At 38.2% G+C, this 20,137-nt stretch overlaps 3 protein-coding genes across 7 annotated transcripts in view; 1 reads left to right on the top strand and 2 right to left on the bottom strand.

Annotated features, from left to right (window-relative positions):
• shroom3 (shroom family member 3) overlaps nucleotides 1-3,175 on the top strand; it is a 70,522-nt gene extending 67,347 nt beyond the window's left edge. For all 5 annotated transcript variants that reach the window (XM_077194266.1, XM_077194263.1, XM_077194265.1 and 2 more), the window contains one exon: nucleotides 1,684-3,175. In XM_077194266.1, the coding sequence (XP_077050381.1) occupies nucleotides 1,684-2,031 (348 nt within the window). In that variant the 3' untranslated portion in view covers nucleotides 2,032-3,175. The remainder of the gene's footprint in view (nucleotides 1-1,683) is intronic.
• Nucleotides 3,176-4,863: 1,688 nt separating this feature from the next.
• On the bottom strand, nucleotides 4,864-8,596 carry sowahb (sosondowah ankyrin repeat domain family member B). The gene has a single exon (XM_077194269.1). The coding sequence runs from the start codon at nucleotides 8,490-8,492 to the stop codon at nucleotides 6,333-6,335; it is 2,160 nt and encodes a 719-aa protein (XP_077050384.1). The 5' UTR covers nucleotides 8,493-8,596; the 3' UTR covers nucleotides 4,864-6,332.
• Nucleotides 8,597-9,794: 1,198 nt separating this feature from the next.
• ccni (cyclin I) lies at nucleotides 9,795-19,369 on the bottom strand. The gene is made up of 7 exons (XM_077194262.1): nucleotides 19,116-19,369; nucleotides 18,173-18,329; nucleotides 17,550-17,684; nucleotides 16,163-16,237; nucleotides 15,448-15,588; nucleotides 12,827-13,060; nucleotides 9,795-11,105 (listed from the first exon to the last, which is right to left on the bottom strand). The coding sequence occupies exons 2-7, from the start codon at nucleotides 18,284-18,286 to the stop codon at nucleotides 10,707-10,709; spliced, it is 1,098 nt and encodes a 365-aa protein (XP_077050377.1). The 5' UTR covers nucleotides 18,287-18,329; nucleotides 19,116-19,369; the 3' UTR covers nucleotides 9,795-10,706.
• Between the last annotated feature and the right edge of the window lie 768 nt (nucleotides 19,370-20,137).

Raw genomic sequence — 20,137 nt, 5'->3', positions numbered from 1 at the left:
TTAGCAAAAATCATTTTTTGAAAGTGTATGTCATCTTCCCATTGACCAAAACATACAGCAGTCTGAGGGCCGTTTACACGAAACCGTTTTCAGCTAAAAATGGAAAACTCTTTGTGTTTTGGCCGCTCATTTGCACAACAACAGCGTTTTGGAGGCCTGAAAATGCAAACTTTTGCTAATGCGAAGTTTCAAAGTGCACGTTTTGAAACAATACCATTATCGTCTCCATGTAAACTACAAAAATGTGAATTTGTAAATAAGTTCAGTCCATAGGCGCGTAGTGTTTCTTTCAAAAGTGACATCGCCATCTACTGGCCTGGCAGCAGAATACAGCGTTCTTAGTCATTTTCACAGATCCGTGTGAACGGGGATCGCTTTCACAACTGTACGTGATAAAAACATTAGCACATTGTTGTCGTGTAATCATACCCTGAATCCCAACCGGACACTACTTTAATATTTAGTTTTACTGAAGAAAGGGCTGTTCCAAATAATTATACAGTTTGTCCCGCATTTCACGCACTGAGAAAGAACAAGAAATGCTAATTAAAGGACATGATATTACATAAGATAGTGATTTACTTGGAATCTGGACAGCGATAAAGTCTTATCTGTGAATTACACTAGAACTTAACGTCATCGCGAAATGAGGGTCAAGTTTATGATAACACTTTGTGTCTCATGACATAATGATATTTAAAATGTAGTTTCAGTATACAGACAGTAATATTTTAGATATTCCACATGCATGAGCATTTCAGAAACCCCTTTTTTTTTTTTTTTACAATACCAGCCTGCCACACTTATATCAGAGCAATTCCCACTTGGTTTTAAGTCCTTCGATTGTGCTTTTTGTTTATTTTATTATAGTATTATACAGCTAATCCTGTTTGACAAGCATCAGGAACTGTACAAATAAGTATTCATTAGGAGAAGCTTCCAGCAAGAAGGGGTTTGGCATCACTGTGTTTGTGATATTATGCTGTTAAACTCTTCTACAAACACTAGACCATCATAAAAACATCCTTGCTTGCTAAGTTAACAGCTAGAGTAACTGTAACTAGTCATTTTAAAGCTAACTTAAGGCAGCCTCAGATTTGGAGACTGCTGACATATTGAAACTATAAAATAGAAACATTATTTTTTTATAATTATTATGTTTCATCTAGCATCACATACAATTGTAAAACATTATATGTACGCTACTGTTTTAAGATTTTTTTTGTTTTTGTCTCAGGTCTCATGGTCATCAAGGCTTCATTTATTTGGTCAAAAATACAGTAAAATTGTGAAAGATTATTTCAGTTTAAAAAAAACATTTTCTATTTGAATACATTTTAAGACGTGATTTATTTCTGTGATCAAAGCTGATTTTTCAGCATCATTACCTCAGTCTTCAGTGTCACATGATCCTTCAGAAATCATTCTTAATATGCTCATATGCTGCTCAAGAAAAATTTCTCATTATCAATTTTTTACATAGAAATTTGAATAGAACAGTATTAATTTGAAATATAAATCTTCTGTAACATTGTAAATGTCTTAAATTGATCAACAGTGACAGTAAACATATCCTTGCCTATTAAAAGTATTACTTAGAGAAAGAAAAAAATCTTACTGACCCCAAAATTTTGAGTGTTGGAGTTAATGTGTGGCTGTTTGTGTGTTTGTGTGTCCCTGTAGGAATCTCTGCAGCTGAAGAGGAAGCAGTTGAGCAGTCAACAGGAAGACGCTCGAGAGCTGAAGGAAAACCTGGACCGGCGCGAGCGAGTGGTTCAGGATATTCTGTCCGGTTACCTGAGCCGCTCACAGCTGCACGACTACCAGCGTTACATCCGCATCAAACCCGCCCTGCTGATACGCCAGCGCCACCTGGACGAGCTCATACGCCAGGGGGAGGAGCAGGTGAGGAGGCTGGAGGAGACCCTCCCCCCTGAGCACCACCCAAAGAACACTGACTCCGCCCCCCAAACACAGCCTTGTTTTAACTTCACCCACCCGTCACGCCCCACCACTGTGACCTCACTCTGACTCCGCCCATCATAGACTGATGCCACTCACAGCTGAGGAGGAATATGAATCAATGACACTGACGATAAGCAGTGCGTACAGACAAGTGCCTTGAATGAAGGAAATGAAGACGGTTGCACCACAGACGTTTTCCAAATGTGCCATTTCAAGTTTGGAAGACCATAACGGCGTTTTTTGCCCATTAGACATCATCTACACTGCACCACTAAATAAATGCACAGTGCATTTACACTACATACTTAGCATATAGCACAACACTGAAGCACAAGGCACAGCACAGAGCTAATTCAATGGCACAAAACGCTTAATTGTGATTGGCCAAAACACGAATGATTTCCAGCCCTGTAACTTCTGAGCACTTTGGAACAGATGAACCACTATGATGTAACAAAAAGAAGAAACTATTGAACACACACACTTACTTTGAAATTCCTGTTGTCAATAAATGCGACAGCTAAATATTTATGCTTTTACGCTGCTGTACATACTCTGAGCAATGCCCTTGTGATTTTAAAATGTAGAAGGTTTAAAAACAGCATAGATAATGTATTTTTGTAAGCATATTACTAGTGAGGATGTTTTTGTGGCTTTTGGGCATTTATGGTCAGCTTTAAGAGGTGCTATTATATCTAAATCATGACAATTACTACCAGAAACAATAATAACTGTTCACTGGCACTTGAACACAATATCAGTACTTGCTTGCATTAGGGAGCAAAAAGTCTGTTAAAACTGATGTTGAATAAATATTATTCACAACTCGGCTGCATGCAGGGTTATATATTTCCTGGTTTGATCGCAATGCACATGCCCAACTTATTCTGCCAATAATATATTTTATTTTATTTTAAATTGTGGCTGTTTTTATTTGGAGAACATCTTAATTCACGAAGTATCACACCCCATACAGCTGCATCTAAACACATAGACCGCTATAGCAGCAAACTGTAGATGCTCGTAATGGAAGCTTTTATATTGGACTGGTCTTGTATAAGAGCTGTTGTGATCTGATACACATGCAATTGTTGTTGTTGTTGTTTTTGATGGGCCTAATCTGAAGAGAAGGTTCAGCCATGCTTTACATTGTTTAAAGGCAAAAAAGAGCAAAATTGGAAGGCAAAATAAATCTATTTTTTAAATACAACCTCATTGTCTTGGTGTTGCATTATTTGCCATTTTCATATTTGTCATTTTAACTGTAATAAAAATAAAAATAAACGTTTTATAATTGATCAAGACCTGTCATTTAAACTCAACTTCCTTTAGTATTGATGTTTTTTTTTTTTACTATATATTTCACCTTTTAAACTAAGGGGCCGATTACACGACACCATTTTCAACTACAAACGTAAAATCTTTTATGCGTTTTGGCCATATATTTACACAGTAACTGCATTTTGTGGGCCTGAAATTTAACATTTTCAAAGTGTACCGTTGTCATCTCCATGTAAACTACAAAAAAACTACAAAGTTTGTGCTCTGTGGATTGTACATTATACTGGCTGTGTTAATAGGAGAAAAACAAAGTGGATCAGGCCAAACAATTTTTTCTTCAGTAAACACAAAATTGTTTGTTTGGTGCATTTCTCAGAAATCGCTCACTGCAGCATTAACAGGTTTCATTTTTGTGAGTGCAAGTTCCTGTATCCTCTCACGTAAACAAAAGTACTTCATATTTAATGACTGGTGTGCTTGTATTCATATGCCATATTTCAAATTCAGAATTCCCTGCTCGACAAATATGCTACGCATCTGAAATCCTCACCTCAGATGCACATTGTGCAAACTGAAAGTTATGCTGCATAAGTATAGCTTTTATGATGTTCTGAATGTTTTGCATTTGCGCAAAACCAGTTGCTCAACCAAGTAGAAAGAGCAGAGAGAGAAATTGTTTCTAGGTGTACTTAATATTTTCGCATTGCTTTTTTTTATTTTTGCGTAATCACTAAAATTGTTTTGATCACAAATGCCTGGGAAAGTGCTGGAAATTGGTCAACTGGTCATAAAGTGTTGAAGTCCTGTTATATTCACCTTTATTCATGAAATGATCCCTTAAGAGAGAATCGGGTCACTTGATACCGGCCATAATATGGTCAGTTCTGCAACAGGAAACTAGTGAGTGAAAAGAAACTGCCAAGCAAACAATGTAAGGGTAACCAGATAACCAATCAGTGTAATGGCTAAACCATAATGATATGTGCTACTTTTTCAGGGCTTGTGCGAACAATTTAAATCATTTAAACAGCAGACGGTTCAGTTGCCAAATGTGACGTCCGGCCTCAGAAAATTGACATCTTCGCTTTTTATTCAAATATTATTAAAAATTTGTTAAAGATTTTCTAAGCATATTGTGCTTGAAGTCAATTTTTTTTTATAACGCAATGAAACATGCTAAATTGTGTCAAACACAATGTTTTGGCCAGGCTGTCTTACAAAGAAATAATGAACACATGCAAAAACGTGAAACAGATTATGTTGTTTTTTGCATATAAAATAAAACCCACAGCTGTAGTTTGAATAGTTTTCAGACGAATACCTCAACCAACTTTAGTGCTTTGTTCTGTCCTCATATTTAAAATATATACATTTTTTAAATGTTTTAAATTCCACATGGTTTCGCCAAACTGATTAAGAACAAAAATTCCCTCCGAGCATAACTTCTGGCCACTACTGTGTGCCTCAAAATTATTCAAAGTCTGAAAAAAGGAGGATTTGTTTCCCTTTGAAATGAAAATGCTGGGAAATATTCGCTTGATTTCAAGGTCAAACAATTCGATTGGCCTGTATATTAATGCATCTTAACACATGCTATTGAATCAAAGCTCAAGACGGTTTTACAATGGTCAAAGTCTGTGTTTTATACAAAATAATAAAGCTGGAACATAAAGGTGCATCATAACGTGTAAATATTATGTAAGACTCACAGCCAACACTCCCTGTGACAAGTCCAAACATGTCAGCGAACAACACTTCATAGACATAGATCGCTCTGTGATGTTTCTATGGAAGAAAAAAGTGATGGGGAGAGATAAAGAAACAAAAATTCAACTCCACCAGTGAGGTCATGCTTATCTCTCCCCCCAACCTCTGTTTTTCTACCTCTCTCAGATCAGACAGAACACAAAAAACAGGTTTAGCTCAGCATGCAAATCAAGCCTTTAGAAAACATGAACATTAACTTGCTCCACAAAATGACTCGGAAAAACGAAAAAGAGAAAAGGCAGAGAAAAAACTCAACCTAACTCACTCGGTTGTTGCCCAAGTAACACTCAAGGAGGTCTGCGAGTTATGAATGGAATGTTCATCCAAATGAGTTGGAATTTAGAGGTTTTTCTTTATCTCTCATGCAACGTTTTAAGATAAGGAGGAAAAGTGAGTTAAATATTAAACCAGCGAAGAGCTTATCTGTGGTTTTCAGCATGGACACATGCAGTGCTGGAAAGTGTGAGCAACTCAACATGTGAGGTCATGGAAGAAAGACACCAACAGCAATATCCCAACACAAGAATCAAGAGAGTAAACTAAAGTTTGAAATGGGACATATCTGAACTGCATAGTTTCCTAGACTAAGCACAGAGGGGCACAAACAGCTTTCAATGCCTGCAGAGTTTAACGGTAAAAACAATTACAGGGCACTGAAGCAAATTTGTCCCAGAGGAGGAAATTAAGAATTTGTTATGAGCAGAAACATATTTAGATGATCCTCAGTCTGAAACAACATGAGTGAGAATCCAGTTTGTATTGGTATGAAGCAAAACAGTGAAACAATAAATCAAAAATTATAATTCTGTATTCACATTCATGTCATTCCAAACCTGAATGGCTTTCTAGTTCCTGTGGTACAAATGTATTTTCAAGAACTACTTTTGGGGTTCAAAACAACATTGGATCCCATTGACTGTCTTTGCATTGGCAAAAAAAACTCTTCTTTTGATTTCCACAGAAGAAAGTCAAACAGGTTTGGAAAGACATGGGGGTGAGTTAATAATGACAGAAGTTTTATTTGAGTCAACTATACCTTTAACATAAAGCTTTCATATTATAAGAGAGGTATTTAATATCAGCCTCAGAAGGGAGTTTCAAAACACCCATATAGCCTATATATAAATGACATTCTTAAAAAACACTCAAGTTTTGGACAGAGTTACAAACCAAGAACAAAACAGAAAAACATTGTACCATTCAATGCAAGTTGCCATATATTTAATCATAAAAAAGAAGAAGTGACTTATTTTTACACCAGCAAAAAAAAGTGCCACCATTTTGAGCAAGGGTTTAAGTCCCTTACAACAATCTAGCCTCTAAAAAGCTTCCGGACTAGACTTGACCATCAACTGAGACTTGTGTTTGAAAAGTGCTGCAATAGACGTGTGTCTTTTGACGTTCACCTTTGTGGTGGCAGGTCTTGCGGACAGTTTGTCTGGCATTGCTGGACAACCGCTGATGCGTTTCTGTGGGGCACCCAGAATCTCTAAGATGTCCCGGTGTTCGTCTTTGCTCAAGTACTGCCACGGTCTCTTCCCGCTGCTGTCTCGTATCCACACATCAGCTTTGAACTTTTGCACCAGGAGTCGAATGAGTTTCTTGTGGCCGTGAATGGCCGCCAGGTGAAGCGGCGTGTAGCCGCACAAAGTTTTCACGTTGACGTCTAAAGTCATCCCGAGTTTGTCGACTCCGTACCACAGCGTGTTCAGGACGCGATGATCGCCATGTTTTGCAATCCAGTGGACTACGGTGAAGCCGGATATGAAGTCTCGTTTGCTCAGGAGATTCGGGTCCTCTCGAAGGAGAGCATAGATGTCGGTCCAAGAGCCTGATGCTGCTTTGACAAACCAGTTGTGTTCTCTGGAGTCAAGAGGGATGGGCGAATGCTTGCTGCTGAACGACCCATCGTGCAAACTTTGTGTGGATCCAGCAGGCGATGAGAGGGAACTGTGTCCTCGGCTGGAGGACGTGCTGACTAAATTACCCATGCTTAGAGTCGAGGACAACAGCTGGAGACGGTTGTGTCGTGCCGAGATGTTGTCCTCTGGGAACGACTGATCCAGGTCTTCTCCGAGGCTCCGACACATGCGACTCCGCAGACGGGATGTCAACCTCCGGGCGATGGGTCCGTAACGGGTTTCCGGCGAATTGCTTCGTGTAGATGCCCTGGAGCCCTCGTCATCGAGGTGACCCATCGAGTGGTGCAGGGACGCGATGTTTCGACTCGTTTGGTGGAGTTGGGACAGCATTCTTGCCTCCTGTGTGCGACGCAAGAAAGCACGTACATCGTTCCCGTCTTGTCCTCCAAGTCCCTGATCGCTGGACTGCTCCTCACGCCCAAAATCTTGAGGCCAGCCAGTATCAGGTGGAGTAGAAGAAGGAGAGGGGATTGAGATGCTATCCCGACTAGAGTATAGACTTGAAGGCCCATGGAGCTGCAGATACGTTGCACTTGCATAGACAGGAGGACCACCCTCAGCCAAGCCATGCATCTGAGACTCATACTCGTCCTGCTCTTGGATCGGAAACCCATTAAACCCTCCGTTCGGTTGTAGTAGACTATCATTGCTTCGGCTCAGGCCTGCATGAGTGTACGTCTGGGAGTGTATGTCTGGAGAAACAGGGCGGTCCAGTAGACAAGGAGACGAGTTGTATACATGAGACTGTCCGAGGGTTGAAAGCAAAGGCCATGCTTTGGCGACAGGCTCGCTTGAGTGTTTGGTGTGAACCTCAAATGTGTTTGCATCCAAACTTTTCCTTTCAACTGCAGGCGACAATCTCACCTCATAGTAAGCAGGAGCTGCGAAGGACTGCTCGCAACCATCTGCTTCCCCTAATTGTCTTGGTTTGGCGGGGTAAACACTGTTGTGTTCCAGCTCTGTTGCCTCCCTGGTTGCTTTTGACTCCCATGGCTGTTCAACGCTCTGGCCGCTCCCACTCGAGCGACTGTCAGTGTCAGATGGGGTTGGTTTTAGATGGCAGGTGTTGTTCACCTTTTCTGCAGAGGAAGTGTAAACAGCAGGTTGTTCTCTCCCATGTGGTGATAAAGTTTTGACTGCTCTTTCAAAAGTGCGAGTAGATTCCTTGTTATTATTGTTGTTAGTGGTGGTGGCTGTGATAATACCAGCAGCTGGCAAGATTTCAACACGAGTTGGCATGGACAGATCAGCTTGTGGTTTACCGCTCGCCGCTGGTTTAGAGTCTCGTTCTTTCTGTCGCTCGGGCTCGTGGTTCGTAGCGATGTCTCCGAGATGCACACGGTATTTTTTCCTTAGTAAAACATAAGACACCCCCTCCTCCTGCCTCACAGTCGCCACGGAGTTCACATACCTCTTAAATAACTCCCGGTTTTGCTCTCTGTCCTCATCCTCTCTCAAAAACCGTTTGTAGTGATGTAATAAATCCGCGTTTCGCACCTTCCCGCCGTTGTTGACGATGAAGCGCAGCACGGATTCCTGAGTAAAGTCTGTGGCCATGCTGTGTGTAATCCTCTCGGGTTATCGCACAATCAAACTGAAGGAAGAGAGTCAAAGGACCTGACAGGCGGTTTCGTTGTCGAGATTGTAACTCCGCCCACGGGTTTCTCTCAGTTCCACGAACTTCCACCTGCATACCTGCGTGCTGAGATACCTGTGCACCTCACACATCTATCTATCTTCAAAAACTATGGTTTGAAGTTTAGTGATGAATAATTACAATAGTAACAACCTGCTTTATATATATTTATACCATTAAATTACTACTGCTAAAATATGCTGTAGTAGCCTATATTATGAAATATAAGAACTTCATTAAATATGTTATTTTATAGGCCTATATACGCATAAATACGTTGGATGGCAGAAGTAGCCTATATATTTTTGTATTTATTTATAATCAACAAACTTTACAAGTACACAGTGGTACCTGAAGTATTTTGAAAATAGGGGAGAATTCAGGTTGATTGTGACACTTTTTCCCAGTCATCTCAATGACAAAACGATCCCCATTCAACCTGAATTCACCCCTTTATGAATTTGTATTACTTTAAGTAACAAAATATCAAATCAAGTAGCATTTAGCAAGCAAATAAATAAATAAAGTTTAAATGCACAAGCACTTTTCAGGGGAAACTTTTCGCTCAATAAAAATGGTTGTTTTTAACTGCTCAAATATAAAATGAAGACAAAAGGTGGTTCAACATAAAAAAAAATTCATAGTAGGCTATATAATGAACCTGTGGTTCCTCTTCTAAGACACCTGTGTGAACTTGAAAACTGACTCCATCCATTAAAACTTTCATGAACTAAAAATCAAAACAAATTAAATTAACCATGGAAAAAGATCCTGCAGCATCCTCTTTTCATTGTATGATATAAGCATTTCACTTCTTATGCAACATGCCACAACTCCAACTTGCCAAATTATTTTGCTTCTATTTGAAATTATTATAAAAGACATAAGTTCTAGTCATTTAAAACATTACTATTTGAATAAATAGCTAATAATTTCTTATTCCACTTAATTGGCTTTATATACTGAATAAACATTTTCTTCAGCAACTCATCCATCATCCATTAGCTAAAGCACATAAATCGCAAACACAAAAGATGGCGTAAAAGCATGACCGGTGTATCACAATCATGACCTCTCAGTTTCTCCCTTTTGTTAGTGAGTGCAATGAGTTTGCCAGTAAAAATATCAGATTTCATTGTTAAGAGTACAGTATTGTTTCTTCAAACAAACACACACACACACACACACTAAGAAAAAAAAAGTGACATCAGAGACATCAGCAGTTCCGTACGTTTTCATTTATTTGAGCTTTGGGAGGTTTCTCAGCAGCGTCCCGGACTGTCATCAGCACCTCAGAGCACGAGAGTAAGCTTTCTGCAGGAACAGCGCATGGAAGTTATTATGATCAGCAAAGGAATGGTGAAGGTCTAAAGCTTTTTATGTTAGTTCAGAATCTTATGCATTTTATTCTACTCGATATAACAGTTATTACTAGGTTTAGAACAAGCGACAAACAGTTCAACTAGCCAAGTCAGGCCATGTGTGATCTAATGCCACGGATAACACCAGCTCATCGTTAATGCTCAGTTTAAGGAAGTGATAGGGACATTATCACCCTTCAAATTCTCTCACACACACACACACACACACACACACACACACACACACACACACACATCACAACGAGCAATTAGACCCAGCTGTGAACGAGAGTGTACATTTGTACAAAACTAATATACATGTTCAGAAATGCCAATTTTACCACAGCCTTCAAATATATATATATATATATATATATATATATATATATATATATATAAACACACACACATACATATATATATAAAAGAGCAATCAGAAATGTTGAGGGCTGTGTTTGGCAAATAAAAAGAGAGAAAGGGACAGTGAAAGTTACAGATGAAATAAATGGCAGGAAATACACATAAAAAGAGACAAACAGGAACTATACCAGATTCCACAGATAGAGGAAAAATATATTCCTACTTTTTTTTTGCAAACATTTTTCCTTTATATATAGATTTTTTTCTGCTTTTTCAAAGCCTTTTATGTGTACGCTCAGTGAACGGTTATGAAATGGCATCATGCACAGAATGTTTTTTTGTTAGTATTTTTGGCCTCTCTCTTGCTCTGAGGTGAACTGATGAACACGGTTGCTGTGGTTGTGTGATTTTCCTCTAGGTTTCTCTGGCCGGTTGGAGAGGCGGGCAGGGGGAGGAGCCAGCGTGCTGCTTCCCTCCTCCCACTGTTTGGCCTGTACACATGAGCGCCCCCTCCTGGGGACTCTCCTCGTTGTATAGGCGCTTGATCCCATCGAAATACTCGTCCACCTCCATGTGTTCCACCTTCCGCTTGGCCGAGGACTTGCTTGAACGGTTGTGGGTGGTGTTGGGATCAGAGGGTGCTGTCGGAGCGGGGGACACTTGCCAGGCGGGCAGGAATCCCCTGTCCCGAGGCCCCGGGGCATTCGGCAGGGGATGGCAGATGTACACAGTGTTAGGAGGCAGGGAAGCCATGTGTGTGGACAGGCAACGTGCAACCAGCTCTCGACAGCCAATCAGCTGAGAACTGTCGATCTGAAAGAGAGGAAGCGGAAAAATACACATACCGCATTAGTTCTACAACAAAGAAAAGTGTGGTTGCACATATAATATCAGATATGCACTATTGTTTGTAAGTTTGGGGTCAGTAAGTCTTTTATTCAGCAAGGACAAACTAATTTGATCAAAAGTGACAAAAATCTTTTGTAACGTTATAAATGTCTTTACTATTTCAAATAAATGCTGCTTTTTTTACTTTCTATTCATCAAAACAACTGTTTGTTGATAACTGATTGATAATAAGAGATGTTTCTTGAGCATCAAATCAGCATTTTAGAATGATTTCTGAAGGATCATGTGACACTGAAGACTAGAGGAATGAAGCTGAAAATTCAGCTTTGATCACAGGAATAAATTACATTTTAAAATATCTGCAAATACAAAACAGTTCTTTCAAATCCAAAACATATTTCACAATATTGCTGTTTTTACAGTATTTTTGATCAAATAAATGCAGGCTTGGTGAGCAGAAGAGACTTTTATTTTTTAAATTGACCAAACCCAAACTTTCGAATAATGGGGGATATTATATCAAAATACATCAATGTTCAATCCATACATAGTCATTAATATTTTAAAACTGCTTCATTGGTGTTGACAGTATTAGTTACTGAACCTGTATTTTTAAAGCAATATGAAACCATTGAACAAACTTGAACTTTGGGGATTTCTTCATGAGTTTGTAGTACATGTATGGCTTTTAAAGCTCTTTCTTTTTTGTAACGCGCTGAGCTCCCTGCTGGCAGAGATAACAGAGTTTGTTTGGAGAAGTGAATGACCGGGCCTCTTTTGAGTTATGATAAGGGTTAGAGAGTCTACAGAAACCCAAGCATGTGAGTTGGATTATGTACGCTAGTGCGGCTCTAACGTGTAGACGTGAAACGTGCATCATCATGGATGAAAAGAGCCCCTGTAAGCGAGGAATAATGAGATAAGTGGATAATTGCAAAACGTGACTTACACTAAACCTGATTTAGTTGTTTAGGTCTCCACATCAATGTGACCAATGTAATCTTTCTGACCACTTTATGTATTCGTTTAATGGAAATATTGATCTGGCCTCCCTCCAAAATCTCTTAATCTACATTATTTCATTTTACAAACAATGTTCAATGCCCATTTACTCTTTTAACCCGATAAATACTGTATAAAATTTGCAAGGCCTCTAAATGATTAATATTATCAAATCTGCTACGTCGTCTGTCATCTGAACGATAGTTTATAATTTTAGTGTAACTGTAAAAACGTATAGCTTCAGGTCGTGGTTCACATGTCTTTTTGCGGTGAAATCTTTGAGTTTTATGAAGTAAACAATAACTTCCATATTGTTAGTAATATTCTAAGATGAACACTTACTGGACTGAACTGCAACTTTGGTTTACTTGATTATCCATGCAAAATCATGTTAAAATGTATCAAATATGATCCATCAGACTAGTTCATCTTTAAAACATCATTGCATTGCATTATATATTTTGACCCTCACAAACTCTAAATATATATTCACTCTATATAAATATAATATCTAATATAAACTCTATATTTATTTCCCAGATGCACATGGAAATCCTCTCGTTGGGACCGTATGGACAAGTTTCACTAACGTTTGGCATCCCGGAAGAGTTTAGTTTAAATTAGTCATATATTATAATGTATTCAAACACAATTTGGAGCCACTGAACTTCATCAGTTCTTACCTGTAATTTGTGCAGTAGGTCGACAGTGAGAGCGAGCCAATCAGGACAGAGTTTCTCCAGCTCCAGCGTGATGAGGCCGAGGGACAGCAATGAGCCGCGCACCTGCAGCAGTGCATTGTGGGTCAGACAGTGGAAGAGCTGCTGGGTGAGCAGAGCCACGTGCTGTGAAGGGTTCAGTCCCGACAATGCCATGTTCAGCCGCCCGGACTTACAGCTCAGAACCATCGCATGGAACTACACAGAGAGAAAGGGGAGATAAAAATGATTCAAAATCAAGATTTCTTTGAATCTCAGCACTTATTCAGATTAATTGAGTCCTCCAGGACCCACATGGAGAGCTGGATATTAACAGAAACCTCAATATGCCGAGAAAGAGGATCCTTCCTGAACACTCACATGAGGAAGAAAATCGAATCGAAATTCATTTCTCTCACTACTAGCAGCAACATCCATCTAATTTTCTACTTTTGTTGGCTGACTTAGGGGGCGTTTACACAACACTGTCTTCAATTAAAAGCTTTTTTGCCAGATTATTTACATGACAACACCGTTTGGGGGGCCTGAAAACACAAACTTTCCAAAACGGATTTCAGATTGCACGTTATTGTCTGTGTAAACTACAAAAAAGTTAATTTGTGAGAACGGTGACATCATGCACATGTGTATTACGTGTTCAGTCTATAAATGTTTAGTGTTATCTTTGCAAAGTGACATCAACTACTGGCCTGGCATAAATACAACGTTTTCAGTTATCACTGATCCGTGTGATGGGGGATCGTTTTTACAATGTTGCAAAACTTTTCAAAAACGCAAAAGAAAAACTCAATAAAAATATAGACTGATAGCATTAGTTTGGAATAAATTCAGTATTCAGATCCATAACTTTAAATATGATCAACAAAAAGATGCTTGCCTTAGCAAATAGGTTTTACAACAGTTTCAAAATTTTGTGAACTAATATAGTGTTCTGGGAGAATTAACTAAACTGATATTATCTTCCAATATGAACCAAATCAGATAGTGATAAAGTAAAACACAATATATATGGTAATGCTTTACACTAAGTTTAATTTGTTAATATTAGTCAACTACATTAGTTAGATTAACAAAAAACAATACTCAAAACAATAAACAGTGTTAAGGTGCGTTCACACCGCCGCCGACTTGAGCTTCCAAAGCGGCCGGAAGTCATTCATTTTCAATGGAAGCTGGCTTCTCTCAGCTGCAAGGAGCGTCAAATCCCTCGGCGTCGCGTTTTGGGCGTTTTGAGCGTCAATCAGAAAGTTGAAAGAAGCTCAACTTTATGGTAATGAGCTATGACGCGGTTCAGCGGCAAGCAGCGGCAAAACGCCAGAAACCAATCAGAATAAAGACGTCCTTCACTCTGGCTGATTCCGGAGAAACATACGATGTGAACTTTCGTTCCTACCAAAACATTAGTTCCGAGAAAATGGAGGAGAAGCTGATAATCGCTGTTGCTGGGTTTCCTAACATATATGATATGACGTTGTTTGCTTACAGGGACCAGTTACAAAAGAACGAGGCATGGGAATGCAATTCATTTGCTCACGGTGACAAAGATTTGACCAATTGCACTAATGCAAATAATAGCCTAATGCAAATAATAATAATAATAATAGCTAATTATTATTTTTTTCCCCGACCAAAAGTGACCAAAACAGTTATAAAAATGCTGTCATTATAAAAGGTTTCTTCAATGTATTGCTTGTTTTTTTCTGTTTATTACATTTCATGTTGTGACACTTCTCTTCTCCCTGCTACGTCAGAGCGTCCAAAGCGTCAACGAGCTTCCCCGTGCTTTTTGACAAGCGTCCTTGACAGAGCGGCCAGAGCTTCTTTGACGCTCAAGTCGGCGGCGGTGTGAACGTACAGTTAATCTTAATGTTAGTTTCAACATTTAGAAATACATTTTTAAAATCAAAAGTTGTACCTGTTCAGTTAATGCAATGTGATCTAACATGAACAAATAATGAACAATTGTATTTTTTATTAACAAGCATTAACATTTAAGATTTAGAAATGCTGTGAAAATCTATTCCTTATTGTTAGCTAATACATTAACTAATGTTAACAAATGAGACCTTATTGTAAAGTGTTACCATATATATTATGTATCTGTAATTGACGAGCACCGTCAAACATATTTGCTGACTCATTGAACACACACAACACTGAGATGTTCATTTGATGTGCTTTATGTCTTTGAAAGATGTATTTTTTACATCTGCAATAAGTCAAAGACTGTTCCTGTCAAATGGTAGACGTATAGAAAATTTCCTTAAAATGTTTATGATTTTAAATGCATGTCAAACTGATTTTTTAAACAGATGTTTACAAGATGAGGCGCTAGCATCTTAGAGACATACGTGTGCTATCTCAGGGGAACACTGACATTTTCTGTAATTGTATGGAAGTGTGACTGAGACCCCAGAATATGTATGAAGCCGAGTTCAGCATCTGTCAAAAGTTTGGCGGCATCTTTCTTGTGTGCGTCCGCACGTGTGTGTGTGTGTGTGTGTGTGTGTGTGTGTGTGTGTGTGTGTGTGTGTGTGTGTGTGTGTGTGTGTGTGTGTGTGTGTGAGAGAGAGAAGTGCACTCACGATGTAAAGGAAGTCCAGTGCGGTGGAGGAGTGCAGGTCCCAGTTTAGCTTATCCAGAACAATCCTCTCCATCCGCAAGATCTCCGACGGAGAACAGCCACATTTGCTGCTGGACGCCAGCTCTCTCAGCATAGGGATCCTCTGCAAAAACACACAATAAACGGTTACACACACAGAGACGTCCATAGAAACACATAGAATTAATAAAACACAAACGTACTGGTTGAAAAAGAAAAAAGCTTGAAATCTAACAGTAATGGCATAGCTTTGAACTCATTTTGGTAATTGCTTCACTAAGTTTAAGCCACATCAGATGGTCAGTTCTAGCCAGAAATGACTTTAAAGGGCTGCCAGAAAATAATCAGATTAAATATTAGCCCATCTTTTGCGTTTTAAATAGAAAGAACTACAGAAATCTGAGTGGTTACATTCCTACAGATAATGTCTCACTGTCTGTTCTTTTATGAAGCAGCTGATGGGAATGTTATGTCATCCTTCAGTCTCAGTAAAGAATACTTTTTACTAAAATGTCATCAAACTGTGGCTGATTTTAGACTTGAAAGGGCTTTATCTGCCTCCCTCATGACATCAGAGATGTTCCAGGGTCACAGTTTTAACTGCTACACAAACAGATAAAGCCACAGAGCGCCAAAGTTGACCATGCATCAGCTCTAGTGCCTCTGATCGTAGATTGTCATATTAATATTGAATTCACCTCATCTTCCTCACTGGTCTTAATAGCGAGGAAGAAACAAGAGATGGCGATACAGCGCAGGTACTTAGGACGGGCCTGAAAAAGAGAGAGAGCGAGAGAGCGAGAGAGCGAGAGAGAGAGAGATTGATCAATGACGGTACTGCAATAATGCATCTCGTGCACTGCTTATTGTGTAGTTTGTCACAACTGTAAGCAGTAGTTATAATGTGTTTTTGTTAATGCCATGTCAGCATCTGAGGCTATCTTCATGGCAAAAACTGAGTTACAAAAAATACAAGAGTTGCTTAAATACAATACAAATAAAAAACAAAACAGTCGGAAATATAATACAAGATGTTTTACATTAACATACGATAAATATCCTAAAATTTCACTAAACAAGTTCTTAAGTGAGCTTACTACATAAAAATGTTGTTTACTTAAATTAAAAGTGGGACAGTCCAATAAAATCTGTTTAATGCAAAAAGGATCTTGAAAATGCAATTTGATCTTGTGTGTCCTATGTGAAATATTCAGTGAACACCACTTGATCAAATCTTGGAGATTTCAGGACTAATTTAATGTCATTTGTTGTCTGGATACATATCCCACTCTTTTTGCCACTTGTTTAATATATAATGATTTGTCACAAACAGGTACGGGCAAATGTTTCTCACACACATATGAACTTCCTGTGTTTATTTCCTGTTCACTTGAGTGCCAAAGTACAAGAACTAATCAGATCTGCAGTGAGTGCCATGTAGCTGCATCTAAAAATACTGCACAGGCAGTTTCACTTTCTCTCTCTCAAAAAAAAAAAATCTAGAATTGCCTCTGCAGCCCTTGAATGTTCAGGAACGTTTTCTGATGTTCTAAAAGAAATTGGCACAAAGACAAGAGAGCAAAAGATATTCAGTATTGTATAATAAAATCACTAAGCTAAATAGTTATCTAACTTTTATCTGTAAAGCTATTACATAACGGTAAAAGTTCTATAACGGAGTAAAATGATATTCACTGCACACAAGTTAACATGTATGCAATAAATGCAATTATGCTAATCAAACTTTAACTCCATACATAATGCATGACATGCATACATTTAAATGCACCAGACAAATATTGCTTTAATCCTAAGCACCTTACAAATGTGGAATATCACATGAAATTTATCATAAGAGCTGCAATATTTGCCACACACAATACTAAGAATAAGCTAAATGAATACACAAGTGAGAACATTATTATAATTGTTTTTTTTAAATAGGGTGTTATTAAGTGAAGTACCTATCATGGGCTGCCAACACACATCTAAAACCTGTTATGGACAGCTTTATAATGGAAAATGCCATAAAACCATAATCATTGACTGGGACAGAAGACTGGGTCAGATGTTTTTAAACATTACCTTAATGGCAGAGAGGAAGCGATCCAGGATGCCGATGGCCAGGCAGAGGGTTTCTGGATAAAGCTTCAGCTGGGAATGCACATCCCTCAACCACCGGACGGCCTCATCACGCTTTTCAGGGGAAATATCTGTATCCTAAACAATAAAAACATTCAATCAAACACAAAACAACCCATACTGACTCGAATCCAAATCAAACCCGTTTTTACTGTCGATCCGAGTAAATTAAATGCAAATTTTATGCACAATAAAACTGCCTCAGTTCCCATCAGGATCAGTTACGGTGGCAAACACATACGTGCGTGTGTAACATACACAAACGCACTGTATAGTCAAGACAGACATCAGTATCTGGAGATAAAACAGCCTTATAAAACTGCATCCCAGTGTCTCTGTGCGTCTACAAAATTCTGGATTTATAAAGCAAGTCATAAATGGATACTGTAGTATCTTAAGGGAAATTCTGAAATGCAGGCTTCCAAATTACAGTACATGATAATGATGATGACAACATTCCTATTCACATTTTACCTTCACAGAAACTAACATAAATGATCTGCCTCCCACTATGTAAACAGTTTTGTCATACCTAACAAGCCAGAGATATCAGCTGACAGACTCACCTGGTTGGTAGGTTTCTTTGGCACGTAACCCTTCCATAGTTTGGCTTCCCTAGAAACTGCCTTCTCTAGAAGAGATGACAGCTTCCGGCTTTCCAAGGGCTGGGTGAACTTCATCACACACCCTGGAAAAGCCTACCTCCCCACTGGATACAGCTACCTGAGCGCAGAACACAAAACACCTCAGAAACAGATCAAATATAATCGCTCATAAATTACAAGGGATGTCTGGGTTGCCTTGGGGAATTGTTTTATTATTAAGTCTATTATTAATCACATTTAAAAACAAAGTCTAGAATAAATAAATGTGTATTATAAGTATTTTATCCAAACTGCTTATAATCACATTTAAATAACATTCATCATACAATAATAGTTATACATAACGTTACTTATATTGCTATTATTGTCATTCCTATTGTTGCAGTTACTGATTATGACTAAAATAAAAGCGTTTAAAAAAATGTAACAATGAACACCAAATCAAGAAAGAAAGAAAAAACATTTATGATAAATCACCTCTGAATTGATTATGATACGTTAATAGGTAACGTTACACCCCCTATTTAAATTGAGGACAAATAATGAGTATTGATTAAGCATCACATTCATACTATATAAATGCAATACTGGTGTACATAAGTACAACACCCGTACTGCTTAGTGTTAAATATGACTTTAAACACGACAAAACCCATATCATCTCAGTATGAAATGGTAATAGCTAGTGTTGACGCAGTTTACATTAACGTTAGATGCGTGTTAGCTGACAAGCTACACAGTAATAGATCAGTATACATGCAATCCCTCACACTTAACTACACCAAAAATCCAAATTTAGTATTTTAAAGGTATATTTATATCTATTCACGCTGGGATAGACAAGCGAAATGGTGATATCGGTTTATAAAATCTCTTAAAAACGGTTAACGTTAGATGATTTTACCTCCCCTGCAAGGTTGTGGGAAACGCAGATCATCCGGTCCATTAAATTGAGGTAAAATAAAGGAGCAAATCGGAATCAGTCATCTTTCTAAGCGTCCAGCTTCGCCTTCATGCTTGCCGTGAAATCTGGTTGGGGTTTTTAAAAATCTAAAAGGGATATTTCCAAACTGAAAAATAAAAGGAACGGAATATAGACACGGACGTCTACTTCCGAGGAGACTGAGAAGGGAAGGAGAACCTTCCGCTAACCTCCTCACAGCGCACAGAAACCTCCAGCGAAACATATTTTTGTAAATGAAAAAAAAAAAAAATTTAAGATAAATTCTAAACGATTATAAAATACTAAAAACCACAAAAAGTTAATATAGATTTAGTCAGATGTTTATTTATCAATGGAAATTGTGAATTCGGTAATTGTGTCATAAAAGGACTACTTTCTCTGGCGGATTTGAGTGTAGATTGCATATGAAAGTAGTCCCTTACAGTACAATCCATTTCATTGCCTCAAGATGACACAGAAAAACTGAAATGTATCCATTCTATTTGCGTTGTTTTCTATTAATAAATTATATTTTAACATCTAGATCCTATTCTATCACGGCCATTAAGCTTTAAGGGGAAGTTTAAACAAATTCCTAAATAAATAATATTATAATACTTTTATTATATGATATTGTATTTATAGTACTATAACTTTACTACTATAATAGTAATAACTTTACTACTATAATAGTAATAATTCATAACTAAAATGGCTTTTATTATTATATTCGATGTGTCTGATCTCTGACCTAAAGAAATATTTTCACCTTTCATGCGTCAATTTATTATAACAACTGAATCAGAATTCACTAACGTTACATATGGCATCTGCTATAACATTCAGCTAAAATGTTGATAACTCAATTCCGTTTAATGAGTGTTGAAGAGAAAGGGAACATTTTAATTGGAAAACACAGAAACTCATTACAAAAATGAACATATAAGAGAGGAATGCATTTGTACTACATTTTCTACCCCCTG

Source organism: Siphateles boraxobius, unplaced genomic scaffold (genome assembly GCF_051911475.1).
Source record: "Siphateles boraxobius isolate OS27281-9 unplaced genomic scaffold, OSU_SipBor_1 11, whole genome shotgun sequence".
NCBI lineage: Eukaryota > Metazoa > Chordata > Actinopteri > Cypriniformes > Leuciscidae > Siphateles > Siphateles boraxobius.
Note: the sequence above shows the minus strand (reverse complement) of the source record. Positions and strands in the feature narration are given on the sequence as shown.